The sequence below is a fragment of the Phasianus colchicus genome, chromosome 8 (genome assembly GCF_987193195.1).
Source record: "Phasianus colchicus chromosome 8, bPhaCol1.hap1.1, whole genome shotgun sequence".
NCBI classification, from domain to species: domain Eukaryota; kingdom Metazoa; phylum Chordata; class Aves; order Galliformes; family Phasianidae; genus Phasianus; species Phasianus colchicus.
Genome location: NC_143443.1, coordinates 23,983,899 through 24,002,760, shown reverse-complemented (window position 1 = coordinate 24,002,760; position 18,862 = coordinate 23,983,899). Strand labels below are relative to the sequence as shown.

The window sequence follows — 18,862 nt, the reverse complement described above, 5'->3', positions numbered from 1 at the left end:
TAAACATAGGCACGCTGGACTGGAAGCGATCTCTTGGGTCACAGCTCCTTGTTTTCGTCTTTCCCAAGCACTGTCGTACTGCCCTTTTTGTAAGTGCCTTCAGCTCTGTCTCAGCAGTGCTTGTTTTCTGTCCTCATTTGGGAAACTGTTCCCAAATGTTGCAATTCTGAGTCGCCCTTCAGACTCCCGAGCTTCTTTAAATTTCCCTTCCTATTCCTGCTGTGTCCAGAGGGGACGGGCAGTCTGGGCATTTTGCTTGGACGGAGAACTATGCTCCAGGGGCTGAGCCTAAAGGAGAGAACAAAATGGGACTCCGCAGGTTGGACAAAAAATGTTGCTAGCGTTTCCCAGAGGTATGTTATTCCTTCTTAAATATCTCTTTTAGAAACAAACTGCACAGGGATTAGGTCAGAAATCATGTGCTGGATTTAAATAATAAATAGTGCTTCCTGGCACCGACATCTATAGAACACAGTCATCTTCATTTTACAAAGTATGAGACTCTTTAGTACTGAATAACATTTTGCATTGCCTCTGCTAAATCAGAGCTGTGGAGATGTTAAGGCAAACAAACACTGATTCAAGCTGTGGATTTGGGTAATGTGCTCCACCTACTCGAAGGCAAGAGTGCATTTTTGCATCGCAAGAGTGAATTTGAGTGATTTACGATCCTGTCTTTTATTTCCAAAAGGCTTTTCTTTACTAGTTTACAGGGTGGTGTTTTTGCTTTTCCCCCATAATTTTGTCTTGTTTAGGTAATCCATAAATCTATCAGCAAAGATAGTCATCGCTAACCTCTGTGGCCCCTCGGTGACAAGCCCCATTGTCAAAGGCAGGCGATGTGCCAGGAAACTGTGACTCCCAGAGAGAGTGTACAAGGTTAGGGGCAAAGCATGCTATTGCCAGAGAAACTATTCCGAGTGGATTTGTGTGGAACAACAACGATATCCAGTGACTAGTTAAATTAGCCACAGATGTGTTTTCTATAGCACTGTCCAAGAAGATACAGAGTACTTTAAGGCTCGGTTGAGGCATAATGATCTTCTGAAGTCAAATCAGATCCAAGCAAAACTGCATCTGTACTAGGAAAGCTTTTAAGGGCTTGTGTAACATGATTCAGGCGAGTAGATGAATCAGACTGCTGCGCGCTGAACAGGGAGCACATCAGTGAGAGATGAGGTAAGGCGACTTGCATAGAAGTGTGACAGTTAGGTGTTAGTTTGCGGTGAAATCACCAGCTTTGGGGGTCGGCACGGCAGTGAGTGGCACTGAGTGCCTCCTGCCTGCTGCCGGGCTTTCCGTGAGCTTTCCAGAATATCTGAGCACTTGGCTTTGCACTTACTGTCTCCATTGCTCGGGTCCCTCCGTGCCACTCCTCCTCCTGCCGAGTTTGGTTTTTAATTACTCTGCTGAGGGCGTTAGAGATGTTAAATATTTGGAAATTTTTCATGTACTGAAAGCGAAGTACAGGTGGAGGACTCGTGGCTGTTCTCATACAGACCTTTCCCTCAACTCGAGCAGAATGAGGGATTTCTGTCTGAGCTCGATGCTGAGGAGCTCAGCTTCCATCCCGCACTGAACTCCTGCCTGTGCCGCTCAGACTCATCCGCAGCGTTCCGATAACAGGCGGTGGGGAGAAGCCCTGCTGAATTTCAGATCTGCTGTGTGCTGTAAAGTTGTGGGGAAACATGAGCAGCTTAGTTACTGCAGTAGTTGGAGCAGGAAGCAAGAGAAGCTTTTGTTGCATTCCCTGACCTATTTCTTTACTGTGGTATTTACTAGAATTTAAATTGAATATAGTGTATTAAAATGCTGTGATCAAAAAGAGCCTGGAAGTATGCAGCTTAGCTGCTCATTGCAATAAGCATTAGCAGAAAAAATGGAATTAAAAGCTAGTATTTTTTTATGGACGAGCGACAGATTTTATGACAGATAAAAATAACATTTTTCACAATAGAAATAATATGGGTGAAAATTTCTTTCTCTGTTTTTGAGAGATCTGTTAAATGTTTATTAATCGTATTGATGTAAATGTGGTAATGAGTATTTGCTTTGAGTTTCCAGATAGAATTCCAAAAAGAGTTTGAATGCTGTGAGTTTATTCACGAAAATGTTGTTTTCTTTTCCTTCCCTTCTTACCTCTTCGTAATTTTTGATTTCAATCAAGCAAACTGTATTGCTTGCTATCTTCTGTTTCCACTTGAACTCTGAATTCTGCTTCAGGAGCTTCTGCACTTCTATTCTTAGGAATTTTTGCAGGTCACATGCAAAACCATGTGTGTGTGCATGCATGCGTGTATGTCTCTAGACAGCATACCAATAATTAGAATAACCCTGCAAAGTCATGGCTTTGCTTCAGGAGAACTCATGGCCAAAAATGAATCTTGCCTCTGTTTTCAGGTATATTCTGGTTTTGACCTGTGACACCAGGCAGAATATATGTGTTCTAAAATATGGTTATGTTGAAAATACTCAAAGCAATGGCTTTGTTTTTTCTCTTTTTACAGGGTCTTTGTAAACAGAAGTTTAGCTATGGAAAAGATCAAGTGCTTTGGCTTTGATATGGATTATACGCTTGCTGGTGAGTGTCTTCTTGCTCTTTGTCACTGACTTAGTTTGTTGAGAGAAGACCAGTATTTGATTGGGCTATTCCAATTAGCAGGTGTTTCCTGTGTTAGCAAATATGTAATTCACTGTTCGTTCCACTTTCATTTCAGGTGTTTCTTTTTAATTTGTTATCTGGAAGTTGTATTTGGTCATGAGCCACATAGCTTTAGTACAGTTTAAAGGAAATTGAAACTTGAAAAGTATAATTATTTGTTTATATTCCACTGTAGTTTGATATTATCCCTGATGAAAGCTTAGTTTTGAATAACAGTGTGATTTTATTATCCTTAGTGCATATGATGGGCTACACCTTTAGTCAGCAGATGCTCTTGCATCTTGGGAGGGTCAGTTTGGAATAAGTTTTCCTTTTTCTTACTCTTCTCTTGGCCACATCAGCGATGCATTTGTGAGAAGCAGCAAGGCAGGGGAGCACTGTGTGTTGGCTGATCAAGCTAATTTAGAAAGCACTGCCCATTCTTTGTGGCAGATAGTCTTTGGGAGGTTGCATAAGACTTGTAGTTTCTTAAAATTTTCTGCAGGACTTCTCCGTCTTTCAAATACTCAACAGGCAACTTCTCTGAGACTTCTGCTGGAGGAAAGGGTGAAGTTACAGTTTTCTGTGTAATCAAACTTACATGATGTTACATAGTTTAAGGAAGGAAAAGATAAACATCCCACTTCCACTTTCCTAGGCTGTAGTGTCAGGTAGGCTAGGTTGTAACTAAGGCTGTCACATAGAATTCTACCTTCTTTCTCACTACCGCTTCCAAGGTTGTGGATAGGAAGTTTCTATCGCTCTTGATATTTCAACTTAAAATACCGAGGATACACTGAGATACATTAAGCAGAATAAGAGGGTCACCTAATAATAGGTTAAGGTAGTGGGTCAAGGATGGTCACCTAGTTACTGTGTCTACTGAGTATAAATGAGAGATGCTATGGGCAGTGTGAGGGGTCAGTGGGTAAGCAAAAGTTAGGAAAAGCTCCATGCGCTCACATGTTTGGACACAGTGCTCAAAAAGCAGTTTTGGAGGCTATGGCAAGTAATTGAGGTTCAGATTTCAGTCGCTTGCTTTGGTGCAATTTATTTTCAAGCAGTTGTCAATGAGGCGCTAGTTATATGTAAAAGGTTTGGTTATTCAACACCTTATTTATAAATCTGCTTAAAGTTCCTGCCACTTTTTAAGTCATAAAGTGTATCACAGTTAATCGGCGCTGGATTTTCCAGATACAGTTCCAAAGAGGGCTCAGATACGAATGCAGGCGCGCGCTTTCCGTGTTTGCATTTCCCAGCTGTGACAGCTTTATGGCCAGGCTTTTAGGGAGTGCAAAACAGTTCAAGAACAAATGCTTTAAAAACAACAACAAAAAAAGAAGCTGTGGGTTTCACTTCCGTACTGAAAGAACAACTTACTTTGACAAACTGGCAGCATTTCCAGGGACGCGGGTGATCCCAGTGGAACAAGAAGTGTGTTGCTAACTGACAGAAGGAGAGTTTCAGCGCTGTCCTCACTCCTCCGACTGTTCATTTTACTCAAGTGTTGCATGTTCCTGTAAACACAGAGCAAATGTGTTGCTATCCACAAAATGATGCTCAGTTTGATGAGAGGAAAGATGCGAACGTTTCACGCATCCTTAATCGCCTTGGGATGTGGAAATATGAGGCTTCCAAGGCTGGAAGGTCACAACCATACAATTCAGCAGGCAGTCGGTGCATTTGGGGGAGCTGAGTGGCAGGATATGGTGCAAAAAAAGAAAAGAGGTGGGATCTGAGCAGAAAACAGGAAATCTGGATCACTCTTGGGTAAGCTGCTGGGCTGTGCCTTCTCCTGTGGTAAAACAAAGATAAGAGCTGTAGGTCGTTTTACAGAGAGTTCTAAGAATATAGTTAGGCTGGAAAGTTTTTTTCAGGTGAAAAGCCTTGTGCCTGCTATAGTTCCCCTTTCTGTTTTAATCAACTGTGAAACTATCAACTACGTGTTCATCTTGTTACTGTCTCACCATCATCCTTTCTTCTCTGTAAGGGCTTTTGTTATTTGACCATTATTTGCTGTGTGTACCTGTGGCACACAAGAAAAGTCATTTATTAATTGCAGGGGCTTTAAAGAACACAGTGTTAAAATATTATTGCAATTAATTAATTGGAATTATAATGAAGAGGTGGTCAAGTATTACATTAATATGTTGTAGTGCATTCATAAGACACCATCATGTTTTCTGTCTGGGCAAATTATCCCCCACAGACTCTTTCACATGGGTATGTTTACTGTCTTGATTTGTATATGTATATTTATTTGTACGCACATGTATATAAAGCTAGCTTATCCACAGTTTAACACTTAGAAATAGTGTCTGCATACCAGATGATGTATGGTGAGCAGATGCATTTTGGAGGCCCATTCATGACTTGTGTGAATAGACAAAGGAAGAAGAATGGAAGCTCCCCCAGTATCCTCATCTGATTTTCTACATTAGGACTTCCAGATGTTGCAAACTCACTTTTGTAAAGTTGTTTAGAAGTATTCCAAGCATAATCTTCTTATCCACTGGTAGACAGCAGTCAGAGCCATTAGACCTGCCTAAAACTCTGTGCGATGTTTTTGCTCTTCTCTCTTTCATGAGCTTTCACATCATCTAAAACCTGATGGCATTCATGCTGTAGCTGCCAGTCATAGATTTTGACAGCTCAGGAGCAGATTGGTTATTTTTGAACACCCTGAATTGCCTGTCTTGCGAAGAGGATGTGTCAATGAAAGAGAACACAGTAACTCTCTTTCCTCCCAAATCAGTGGCCACAAAAGCCTCCTTAGGAGGTGGTTCAGTACTAGAGAAGTCAGGATTGTTCTGGACTTTAGAAGCTTGAGATGGTTTTGTACTTGTGTGAGTTTAAGCAGACAAACCTACTCGTAATAGCACTGATTTCTGTCTGAAATGAGCTGATTTTGGTAGGAATGTGGTAATTCCATTTGCAAGTGTGTATGGATGTAGTAACACCTACTACACACATGCTGCAGCAATCATGCATTTTGCTACTGACTGAGAGCGTCAGCTTACCAACTGACAACAGTGTTAGTATCATCATGTTACACTGCAAATAAAATATGATTCCAGACATTGGTTTTATAGGGTAGTATTTCTTAACCTTATTAAATTAAAGGACCATTTGACTTGAAAACAAAAAAGATTCAAGGCTGCCTTGATACAGCACTGCCACAATGATTCTGTTTGCTAGTCAAAATTAGGTTAAACTTTAAATTTTTGTTAATAACTTTTATGTTTTCTCATGTTTGTCTCTTTCCCTGCATAGGTTTGAGAAGTACTGTTAATGGAGGTGGGTTAGGCAAGTAAAGTCTTCTTGAAAAAAAGAGCCTGAAGGTTTTTGCTTCTTCTTCTGAGAAATTATGAACATTAAATTGCTGGATTTAACTGTGGTTACAGCTGGAAATAATTTGGCCGCTAGGAGCTCAAAATAAAATGGAAGCAAATTGAAGTGACTCTTGCAGGTTTTAGATTCTGCCTTTCCCCCCAAGGATTAATCCTCATGGGGTGAATGAGGTCTCCTATGCATATGGAAGCTCGCAATGCTTCCTGGGTTGTTGTGCAAGGTACGCTAATACCAGAGGCTCCAAAATCTTTGTTGGACATCAGTCTACCTTTCTCCCTGCCTCTTGTGGCCCTTTAGAAATGCAGCTGAGAGAAATGGTTTTTAGGGGAAATTTTGTTTGGCTGCTTCTTTCTCAGGGTGAGCTACGCTTTTAATTATTAGGACTGGATCTGAGTAATGCAGGAGGCCTTGGCATTCCTGAGTACTACATGGGATGGGTTGCACAATGAGGATAGATGTCCCTTGACAGGCACAGGGTTACAGCAGCAAGGTTTTCGGACTGGCTGTAATTTCACACCGGACCATGGGCAGATGGAGAGGGAGTTAATAAGTATGAGAGACTGGGTTGTGCTTGGAAAGATTCCTGTGTGACCACCGCCCTTGTCCAGACGTTAGAGCCATGCTGAAAATTTTATCTTCCATCTCCAAAGTGGATAAGACATAAGATCAGCAAGCAAGATGCTTTCATTTGGGAGGCCTTCCCTGTACTTAAATCACTGCTGCTTCCATGTTCTCCATAAACCTATAATAAAATCATCACTAGCGACTGCAAACTGTTTCAATTAAAAAGAAGGGGAAATGAAGCTTGAAGAATACTGTTTTTATTGTGTGCAAATATGATTAATTCAACATAATCTGGAATGTAGCTCATGTCCTGGAAACATTGCCAGTGTAATGCCAAGGTTTGGTGCACTGCAAATGTTTTATTGCAAAATTGCTTATGCTTTCAGCTGCAGCATTTCCCTTCTGATCACATGGGAAAGACATGGGAAAGGCAGCTTTAGTCATTGTTTGTGGCTGCCTTTCCCAACTCGCTCCAAAATGCAACATGCATAAACAGGTTTGGCCCCTTCCTCACGTTCATGCCTAAACCAACCACGCAGTCTGAGGGTGAGGGAAGTTTTACACACCTACCTATTTGGAAACATTTGACTTTACATAATAGCTCTGGAAAAGATCCACCTGAACAGTCAGTAGGATTGGCTGCAGATCTGAGAGAAAAGGTGGCAGCTGAGAACTGGTTCTTGAGTCCATCCAGTGTTTGTACCTCTGTCAAGTTGTATCACTTTGTATGTTTCGGTTTCCATAACTGAGAAATGGGACTGACGAATTTGTTCCTTGTGTACGACTTTCTGGATTACGCTGATGAAAAGCAAAGTATAAACGTGGGAGTTTTACACATGAAAGGTTGAGCTGAACACTTAACAAAGCTTGTAATGTAAGCAGCTACAAAGAAATATTTGTTCTTCTGCTCAGATGCCACTGCTGCATGTTTACTGTTAACTCAAATACGAATGTTCTAACAGAGCTCTCCTGGTTAGGTTAAAGGTTTGTCATCAGTTCCATCATAGTGTAAGGACTCTGGGCTTGAAAGCTCAGCAGTTCTACTTTTATCCCGGGTCTCTGAGTAATTCAGCTCTGTGTGTCATTTAGAAGTATGGTGACTAGGGAGGGGGAGTGGTAGATGTGACAACAGTGGCCTTCAAGCTGTCCTAGCAGACATTGAGAGATGCTTTAGCTCTTGCACATCTGCTGTCTACGTTCTCATGTTTGCATGTGTCAGTTTTAACAGGTGCAGATTTTGCAGATTTCAGAAGCTGTTTTGGCCATTAGTGTTTTAAAGCTGAAGGCAGATGGAGTAGTCGAGTTGTTCTCAGTATGCTTTGAGCTAGATATTTTTTACATACCAGTGCAGTGCTAAGGGTGACTGTTGTCCCTGCTCTCCTTGGGTGGCTGCCTGCAGAAGATTGTCCATGTAAAGCTGCGTACTGCAGCAAACCCAAGATCTGGAGCTGTGGCTTTTCAGTGTGCTGGCATTGGAAATGAGGAGAGGAAAAAGCACATGTTGCATGCTCTGTCCCAGTAAATCACCTCCTGACAAACTGTTCATCAGCCGTCAGTGGATTCTTGAAGAATTGGAGCATTAAACAAAAGCTGTGGGGAGAACAAGTCCTCACAGTGTAAGAAAGGTTTCAAAGGCTGTGATACTCTGCTCTTGCTGTCAAGAACATGGAAATAACACTGGCTGGGTCAGCAGTTCCTGCTTTTGCCAGACGGATAGAAGCGTGGAGGTATTTTTCAATCTAATAGATGCCCTTATCTAGTAATCTCAATACCACAATAGAAGTACTATTAAGTTGCAAATACCCCAGTGATGAAGCAGATAGCTTTCTCTGTAGGAGGAACCAAAGCTGAGTGCACAGAAGGATTTAACTCCGAATCACATGTGTGGTAGTGCTTTGTGAATGCTTTATTTTAGCACGTGGCAGAAAAGTTTGTATATGTGGCTCATTGATGGCATGGGCATTTGTGCTACATATATGCCCAGGTGCACACTGTTAAACAAATTAAAAGTGTAGCTTTAGAGGACCCCTCTCTTAAGTGAATATTGTCTGGCACTGAATGTGATAGAGCTGGGGGAGATGGATGTGGAGAACACCTGACTTTGAGACTCCTACACCAACCTTGAGTTTTGTTTCCTTCTGTTTTAAAAATCATATCCAAAAGGAAGGTAGCAAGGCCATCAGTAAGCAAGTAGAAACGATATGGAGAGAAGTAACAAGTCTCATCTGCTTGAATGCTACTACGCCTGAATAATGCCTTAGATATAGACTATAAATGGCTGCTGTGCCTTTAAGTCATTTTATTTCTAGATGCAGCCAAATTATTTTTCAACATGAAGCCCATGCAACTATTTCTTCCCTGTTCAGGAAGTCCTTATTGAACACTAAGCCCATATTTTGGCACAGTAGTTTGTTTCCATGGAAATGGTGGGATATTTCCATTATGGGATTATGACTCCCAGTGGGCTGTATCTGAGAGAGGTGAATTATGAAGGCCACTCGTTAAGCACAAAAAGATTCTCTTGTGCCAGGGAAACTGTAAAAAAAAAAAATTCCCCTAAAGAACAGGTGACTGTGCAGTCATCTTTAAAATACTATTCCAGAACAAAGGAATGTTATACCAACGATTAAAATTGACAAATTGAATTTTCTTGAAATGCAGAGTCCGTCTGAATTGTTTCTCTCTACATGCAGAATGTCACCTCAGTGCTGTTGTTACCTCAAGCCATGCATTTTTATTCAGTAGAAGCAATGTTTCCAAGATGAAGCTCTGTTTTGCTGGCCTCTGAGGCATATCCAAACAGCCCCAATCTTTGTTACATCAAAGGCAAACAAAATGCAGCAGCAGAAAGCTAAAAATATCTAGCATTTACCAATGAGAGCACTAACAAACCTGCTTTAGGAAGAGTTAAAGCTGATGATACTTGACAACATTTTTTTTTTAGTCTTAAACAAGTAGAAACACAGCACTAAAGCAATCTGAAATGTACAAATCCAGCAATTCAGAGCCAAGCTGATCATACAATGGTGGGTCAGTCTTCAGAGCAACAACAAATGCGGTCTTTACAGATCCTTTTAGCATGCAGAGAGGGAGCACAAGAGCTGATACAGTTCCAGGTTAGAGGTTTTAGAGCTGAAAGCTGTGCTGTGCACTTGGGAATGTGTGCAGAAGCATTAGAGGTAAGGAATTTTCCATCACTCTGAGGCTGCAGAGTGGGTGCCGAGCTGCTTTATGGGCACTGCTGCAGTTGCGGACTGCAGTGCCTTTGTTTTCCTCTGTAGGTGTGCTCTGATTACCACCCAAAATCAGCACTGGGCTATCTGAAGGGGCACTGAGAAGCTCAGATAAGCATTGGCTTAGCCCTCCAATGTTCAGTGACTCTTGCCTTGCTTCCTGTTACCAGATTCACCATCAGAAACATCTGTGGCTGCACAGGGCTCAGTGCAAGATTGGCTCTTCATGCACAGAGAGCAGCTTGTGTGTGAGGCATACAAAAATACAGCTGGAGGTTTTGTCGAGGTCTTGTTCGCTGATCTCCTCAAATATGTAATTTCTAGTGAAATAGAAGAGGTGCATCAAGTATTGAAGCACGCTTAAAGCTCAGCTTTGTCTTGCTGCACAGAACAGGCTATGTTTAATTGGGTTTATTTGGATAAATGAAAATTATGATCAATATGACAGTGATTTCTCCCCATTTCAATTTGAAAAATTGGCTGCTCATAGCCATTTTGTTTGTTCAATCTCAATTTAAATAGAAGCTGAAATATTACAGTTTTGTTTTACATAATACAGTGTGGTTTTGTTTATGGTCTAGTAGTTAAAATCAGTGAGATTGAAGAGAGCTGGGTTCTATTCCTGGCTGTTTTTCAACTTGTTTTGACCTCAGACGAATCCCTTATGGTCACAGTTCAGCCAAGTCCATAAACAAACGACAGTTGGGTGATTCACCACGTTCCTAGCTTAAAAGGTACGAGCTGTCCCTTGGGATTTCTTGAGGTTACGACCAGTCACGTTTACCAGTTTGTTTGCAGGCACTGAGCACCCAGGTCAGCACAGCACAGATGTGGGCCCCCAGCACTGTGAGGCAGAGCAGGCCCATCTCCTCATGCTGTGCTGGGCGGAGGTGGCCTGAGATCCATGCTCTGCACAACCAGGCCTTCCTGTGTGTGTCTGTGTTCTCCCTGTGCTGGGGGGGAGATGCTGGGAGGTGAAATGCCTGCATTTACTATGGCAGAAGTAGCACAGTGCTCAGACTTCATTTTCAGGGCCAGCTACCCTGGTTAGAAAAGGCCCCTCAACACAAGCTGATGTCATATTTATCCTAGAGCATGAATCCTATTCTTTAATAATTGTGTGTGCAAACTGATGGTAATAGATTCCCAATAAGGGGTTTGGTGTGTAAATTAAGATCATTATCTAGTTATGTCTGGGGAGCCTCAGACCTCTGGGCCTACAGCTGAGACAGGCTTTCCTCGAACCATGGCTCTGTAGAACGCTTGCCCAGTGCTTATTAATCTGTTTAATTGGAATTGTCGCTTCAGTGGGGTTTATTTTCTAATTAAGTCCAGTGTGCCAAGCACCTCTGGGACTGGTTGCTCAGTTTCCTTCTGGGTTCTCAATTGGAAGTGCCAGAACACGTGGTGGTTGTGTGGAACATCAGAGATCTGGTGGTACATCACAGTGGTACGTGGGTCTGTGTGCCTGGTGTCAGGGCTGTGTGCAGAAAAAGTGCTGACAGAGTGGAGAACAGTGGGGAGAGATCTGTCCTGATCTGGGATGCTCACGCAAGATCCCATGTGGTAGACCATGGTGGGGTAGGTTTCATAGGTATTTTTACTGCCACGAGGGATGGGTTGTGGAAGGACATCTCGATTCTCAAGGCTTTAACTAAGCATTTTTCATCAGCACGACACTGATAACGATGTATTACTGATATGTATTTGTGATGCAATTCAGAATGTGATTGATACTTCAGATCAGCAGAACTTTGATCCTGCTCTTTACATGCGGTGTGTGTAATTTCAGAAATGTGTTTGCACAAGCTTAATTATGCATGCTGTGCCTGTATAGAAGTACAGAAACCTGGCTATTGTTCCCACCTGCCCATATAGGTCCTAACTGCCGGATTTGCATGCCCCGGCCACTGGGGAATAGGCAGCAGCTGAAATAACCTGTTTCTAGTTATTTCACTTTCAGTTCTTCAAGACTTAACACAAAGTAATTGGGCTGCATTTCCCGTGCTTCAGAGACAAGGCTCAACCCTTCACGTTATCTGTCTGCTTTTTGACTTATCTTGTCATCTCCAGAGAACCCGGATAGCGGGTAGAATTTCTGAAGATTGAGTATTCCTTAAGCTTCTTGCAAGCCATCAGAGGAGGTCATCACCTGTAGTTTGAGAAATGCTTATCTGAACACCTGAAATTAGGAAGTCTTGTAGTTTCTATCTGCCAGCCAAAGATGTGAGGGAAGGCTAAAGTGTTTCAAATCCCAAATCTCAGCCACCAGGGCCAAGGACGAAAAGCCCACATGGACAGTGCTCTCAGCACCTGCATTTGAGCCAGAATGTGTTCAGGTGTTGGGGCAGGCAGGTTGGGCACTATATGCAGGGGGCAGCTGGGGCTGTTTGAGGCTCTCAGCCTGGAGGGGCTGGCTGAGGGGACGAAGGGGTGACACTTCAAGGAACCGTGAGAAGCTGCCCTGCCTGTGAATTGAAAATGTGTATGTGGGGAGGAGGATCAAGGAAAGAAATGGGCAGCCCTTAAAGGCTTTCTTCTCTCCACAGCTTAAACTGAGCCATTAGAAACGCTGCCACCTCCCTCAGCTACAAGCTTTAAACACTTATCTTCAGAGCAGCCTTCCAAGAGGTGTGCATACTTCTGTGGGTCCTTTTTGCAACGTCGTTCCAACTTGCCCAGCTTTGCATTTAGTGCCAATTTGATCTCAAAAGCTATTTCTGATTACTCCATGCATACCTGTAAGTTACAAAGAGGTCTTCTTCCTGTGTGTGCTTGCGAACCAGAGCACTGCAGTAGGTTGCAGCAGTATGCAGGATTGATACTGGTTCATTCCTCAATGCTTTACACTTAGAAGCTCAAATGTAAACATAAGTGTTAAAGGGCACGATTGAATTTGGATGTGCTGCATCAGACCGACTCCATGTTTGAGGCTCTTGCTGGGAGGGCAAAATTCTCTTCTCAGGTTCCCAGAGTAGCTCCTGACTCAGTCTCCCGGGTCTCCTGCACTGACATGTGCAGGTGTTTCATGCTGTGAAAGAAGTGGAGCGCCCTGACAGCAGCATTCTGTCACCAATTGAGGGATGGGCAATAATGGCAAAGCCCCCAAAAGAGCACAAGACCCTTTCTTGAGTCACTTGCTCCATGTCCAAGAGAAACCTGAAGGGTTTATGTCACTTGGGCAATGCACGTGTAGCCTCATCCTTCTAATTACCACTGAGCTGATGATCTAAGGCTGCTTTGTGGGTATGAGGACAGAATTTTGCCTGGAGGATGCACGATTACCAACTGTGCCTCCTCTATAAATCAGCTGTAAGTGCATTTGGAATAGCTGCCAGGTCGGCTGCCGAGCTTACTCGAGGACACAGCTCCAGCGACACCGTCCCACGTGGCACAGAGCTGTTGCAGTTTTAAAATCAGTCTGATTTTTTTCTTTAACAGGGGAGCCCAGTGTAACTCCGTCAAGACTGGAGTGACACTCTGAATCTGCATCTGCCTCATGTGAGTTAAAATCCTGGCAGCAGCATTTTGCATAAGCTGGAGCCTCTGTAGAAATCTTTTTTTTTTCCTTTTCTTTTTTTTTTTTTTTTTTTTTTTTCCTTTTCAGGAGGGCTATAAAATTGTTACTGTATGTGTCTTGGCAGCAAAGGTAAAAACAACCACAAAAATGCATGAGAATGGCATACCTTATTGCACAACCCCGCTCCTTCCAGCTCGGCTCCCTCCTAACACTCCTCACAGATCGGAGGCTTGCAGCGTTCACTCCCGGGGTCCTGCTTTTAACTTTCACTAGTGTCATTTTAAGGCAAGTGGCGGTGTGAAGGAGAAGCTGAAATGCTGTCAGCTGGCTGCAGTTTTTTTAAAGATTTGGTTGTTTTCTCTCAAGCCCAATTACATAATGCACAAGCACGGGGTGTCCATCACCCTGAGCCATCGGAGCATCTGTCTGTATTCAAGCTCAAATGATTTTAATAACTTTTCCACTGGAGGAGAGGACTTGGCACGGTGGCAGAGATGCAGCCATTGAGCAGTGAAAAGGCAGAAGGGAGGTTGGGGTGAGTTGAAACACATGCTTCGATTGTTCTCTCACCCTGTGTGCTTCGGGCTGGTGAGGGCACTGGGGGATGCGGTGTGGTGGTTCTGCTTCACTTTCATTGGGATGGGGCTGTTGAGAGGGGTGAGAGCTGAGCACAGGATTCACTGCATGACAAACTGCCCACTTCGTGCAGCACCACATCCTGTGGGTTTCTTCCCATTGTGTTTCGGCTCAGGACTGGGGAGGTTTAAGCTTCTGGGAAGATTTAAGCTACTTTTTTCATCATCCAACTGCAGAAGAAAATACTACTGTGCCCTCTCTTTATCTCCTTGGATGCCTGAAGATAAGATGAGAAAGAGGGGCCAGCACTGAGTACAATACTAAAATACATTTTTTTATCTAGGCTAAGCAGTCTCTTAACGCATGTGGCGGGTGCATCATCCCCAGATGTGCTGCTGTCATTGCAGTACTCTTAGCCTATTCATGTTGGTCTCAAGGAGATGAATTGCTTGTTTGCCTGAAAGCTCACGTTGCTTTAACAGGTGTTCACAAAGCTTACAAGAAGCGTGGGCTGAGGTTGGTACCGGCTGATGCAGCGCGGGCTGCGGTGTAGTGCTGTGGTGCAGTCCAGGTGGGCTCAGTCATCTCTCAGTCTGTTCCCAGTTGCATGTAGTTAAAGGAAAGTTTATCTTGGATGGTATCATGGTAACTGGGGAGCGCTTGTTGTCCCTTTCCCATCCGCAGGAGCTCAGTGTCCCCATGTAGTTTGTATATCAACAAGAAGGCTCTCATTTTCCAGGTATGGTGGAATGGTAGAAGAATAGGGAAGGGACATGAGGTATGGATGAGCTGGTAGGTTACTTTTATTCAAAGAGGAATCAGGGAGGCACTATTTGTAGCTTGAGAGGTAAAGGGGAATAATTACTTTGCACAGAAATTAAAATTTGGATTAGCCGTGTTGTAGTACTGTCTGAGCAGAGACTTGGAATGATGGAACCTGTTCTGCAGCCTTTTTCCTGCTGGTGTGTCAGCTCATTTTCATAGGCTCAGAGAATTCAGTGGAAGTTTGCAGTGATAAATGTGATGGAAAGAGAAATACAGAAGGAAAGAAGCTGAGTGAGGGTATAAGCGATCAGCCACACGTCAGCCGTTCACTGAGCAGATGCACAGGCTGTGTGATTGAAAGCCCTGTGGTTTGCCTGGAAGGATTCTGCTGGAGAAGCTCACAAACCACCTCTGTTTGTCCAGAGGAGGTGCCAGCATGCTCCTTGAGCTCTGTTATGTCTGGGCCGTGCCACGGCGGTTGGTGAGTTCAGAAGGGGCAGGGATTTCTGGCAGAGATGTTTTCTTGGGAAGTGATGGCTTATGGATAAATTGGTAATGTGAGCTGCATGGACAGAGTGGGGAATAAAGGCTGCTTCACATCATGGGGATCTTTGCCGTGCTCTCGCCCTCTGAGAGTACGTGCAGGTGTATTTATCACTGTTTTCCCTGGGAGGTATCTCTACTGTCCTGCATCAAAGGAGTTCCTTTTTCCAGATATGCTCTGGTGTCACTCTCACAACGTTCATCACCTAACTGCCTTTTGCTCCCTCCAACTCTAGCTCACTCCCCAGGATTGCCTTGTCAGTCACTGCTTCCTTCATTAGCTGTAGTTTTTGATTGCTTATTCCTATCTGTAGCTCAATCAACCCTTCCTTTCCTAAAGGACAGAAAAGGCTACGTGCACTGAATGTTATATCTTGTTATTGATATACGATGTTTGCCACTGGTCTAATGATGCTTGAAGATCTTGGTAATTGTTTGGCTTTGGTTATCTGTTCAAGAACATTGCTGGTTCGCTTTTTGCATTTGAATGGTGTTGAATTTAATGAGAAAAATGAACTTTTAGAATACTTCTGGATTGTTAATAGATATGGGACCCCTTTCATATGGTTACTGTGAGCCTTATTTCTTTGATAGTTCTTAGCTTTTCAGTATTTTTGTAGTATTTTATGCATTTGTTTTCTCCTTTCAGATTGAGCTTCTGTATTCCACAGTATACATACGGTGGTGATTACCTGGGCAGTATAGACAATGGCATTAATAGGCATTGTGATGCCCACAGATGTGTGAGCTACCTCTCAGGAAAAGCAGTCTGTCTTCTAAAGAGCTTACTTACATGTTTTCAGACTTAGCTGAGTAAAATACAACATACTCAAGAATCCAAGATACAGCTGGACCCATTGGAACCCCAGTAGGCCTCGTTGAAGAAAAGGCTTATATTTGACCTCATTATATCTCAGACCCAATTTAAGACAGTATCATGAAACAAATGTCAACACACTGTCACAGAAACACAGTGATTTCCATCTGTCACAGAGACACAGCAATTTCCTTCTAAATGGTCATTTAACGATCTAATTAAATAGTAACATTTCCAGTGCATGGGAAGGTCATTTGCAGGAAGAAGACAGTTCTGAAGGTAGGAATGACTTGGTTGAACTAGTCATTCATTTTGCATTGAGCTAAGGTGTGTGTCACAGATGAGCAGCTCGTAGGAAATGTGGGAGCAGCAAGTTTGCCTAGAAGAGTAGCATTTTGGTACAAGAGTAATAGCTAACAGATTTGTACAGTACCATATGGTATTATTAACAAACAAACCGTATGTTAAGTTGTCAGCTCTACCTTCAAGCTAACTTAGTCTGCAGCAAACATAAATTCCCTTGAGATGAAATCTGAAGACAGTGCTAAGCTTTGGGATTGTATCCAGTAGCACAGCAGCAATGAATTTCAGGCTTTCTAACCACAAATACATGTGTTCCCAAAATGTATTGGTTTCTTCACCAGCTTTGTGAAATCACAGCAAACCAAACCCGATCTGAGCAGGTGGAAGAGGGAGCATTTGTGCATCTGTGTAACATGGAGGAGGGAGGAGGGCGAATGGGAACGTGACTTGTAACTGCCTTCTTGTTTAACCCCCTAGCTGTGTGCAAATTTTCTAACTGAAATCTCATCTTGGTACAGTGTATAAATCCCCTGAATACGAATCTCTTGGATTTGACCTGACCGTAGAAAGATTAGTTTCCATTGGATACCCTCATGAGCTGCTCAATTTTGTGTATGATCCTGCATTCCCTACCAGGTAAATGACTAACAGATACCAACCCAGCCTGCTCAAGGCCTTGATTACTTGTTCTGTTACATTCAGAGGTGACACACTGAGGCCAGGTGTTCAGAGTTGTGCCTTTGAAGCCTGTGACTGCCCACAGGTCACGGGGAAGGAGTGAACTGCTCCGGTACATGGAAGGCCTTTGCGCACTGAAGTCCATGCTAGCAAGGAGAAGGAGAGCAGGAGAGGCTGCTGAAGTCACGGTCCAAAAATAACTTTCAAAGCAAAGACAGCAGAGACACAATGGGACCTGGAACAAAAGCAAAATCAAAGCTTGGGAAGAAGGAGCTGCTAATATCCATGAGGCCAGAAAGTCTTAGAACATTTTTCTGTAATTATTTTAATGAATTAATGTGTTTTCCTTTGGTTTTGTCAAACCAGACGCAGCAGCATCCTGGTGCATGAGACATCCTGAAAAATTAAGCTGATGGTAACCAGCAATAAAAGTGGGACTGATCCAGTCCACTTGCCTAGATGAATCAAACGTGGAAAATCAAGTTAGCGGTGCAGAGTTACTGAATTCTTACATTTTTGTCTGTTGGTAGCAGAAATTAAAAGGATGTTGCTTGTTTTAAAGGCATTTAACCTAGCTCGGTGCCTTTAAGCCATTTCCACTTGTGTCTTTGCTGGATTTTGCTTTTGGCTCCTCTGGGGCTTTTTTTTTTATAAAAGATTGGAGCAGAAGCTTGGTGCTCCAGTTTTAGTCTGGCAGCCTCCTTCCTTCCTGCCTGCATGATTTACACTGAGACTGGTGCTGTGTGCTCCCATACCCATAACAAAACATTATGATCATGTCATGAAGACTCCTTAAATCCCTCCCATTCATCCCAGAGAAGGGCCGGAAAGGGTGTATCTGTGGGAAGGCTGCTTTCTCAGGTGCAAGATAATAAATAAGTGAGACGGAGTTTTGCTGGACTTGGAAAAATTGTCCCAAGCATTCTGTGCCATACTTATATATTCCATCTGGCTCTGTCTATGACCGACAGATGAAAAGGAGAGGAGAAATTCCCTTATCCCAACTCCCAGCAGGGCTGTCAGTGACCACAAGCGCAAGTGTCAGATTCGTGACCCTGTAGAAGAGGTCCTGGTAAATGCACAGCTAAGCCTGTACCAGGTTAAACGGCTCCACTTTCAAGTCCACGCAGAGCAGATCAGCTGTATCTTTTACCCTGGCAATGCAGGGCATTGTTGTTGCATACCTGCACCCAGGTAAAAAGTGAGTGCTCATCTGCACAAAAAAAGCAGCTTTGGTCTGATGCCCCCTGCCAAGCAAGCCAGCTGCTCTAGAGCTGGCATTGAAAAGAGCTGGTATTGAAATGGTCACCGCTTTCACTGCTCTCTGCTTCATATCTTTAATTGCTTTCTTAACAGAGGCCTGGTGTTTGATACCCACTATGGAAACCTGCTGAAAGTTGATGCCTATGGAAACCTCCTGGTGTGTGCACATGGCTTTAATTTCCTCAGAGGGTGAGTGCTTGCTCTTGACCGCTCTTTTTGACTTAATGTGATCTGTAGGGCATCCGTTGCATAAGGACTTGTGAAGACTTCCGATGCTGCGTCTAAGAAAATTCAAGGGCCTAAGGTCAGAGGCAGCCAGAAGTCTTTATGCAAGGCCTGCCTGGATGCTTTCCTGGTCAACCTGCTGTAAGGAACCTCTGCTGATCTCCAGAGGTCACTTTAACCCCTATGATTCTATGGTTCGGTGATGCATTGCATGCCATTCTTTCCTTGTGCCCCAGAGAAGGTGATTAGGGAAGCAGAGGGGGCTGCAGTGCTGCGAGCTTGATGTATCCCAGCAAATCCCCTCCTACCTGCAAGGCAGAGGGATGGAAGGCAAGCAAGAGCCAGCTCCGGGGCCTCAAGGTGATGAGCCTGTCGTTGCAGGC

General features: G+C 43.5%; 1 protein-coding gene across 6 annotated transcripts in view; it reads left to right on the top strand.

The window, feature by feature from the left end:
* NT5C2 (5'-nucleotidase, cytosolic II) overlaps positions 1–18,862 on the top strand; it is a 56,456-nt gene that overhangs the window by 25,738 nt on the left and 11,856 nt on the right. For all 6 annotated transcript variants that reach the window (XM_031597555.2, XM_031597556.2, XM_090145439.1 and 3 more), the window contains 3 exons: positions 2,508–2,581; positions 16,832–16,949; positions 18,348–18,443. In XM_031597555.2, coding sequence (XP_031453415.1) covers positions 2,508–2,581; positions 16,832–16,949; positions 18,348–18,443 — 288 coding nt within the window. The remainder of the gene's footprint in view (positions 1–2,507; positions 2,582–16,831; positions 16,950–18,347; positions 18,444–18,862) is intronic.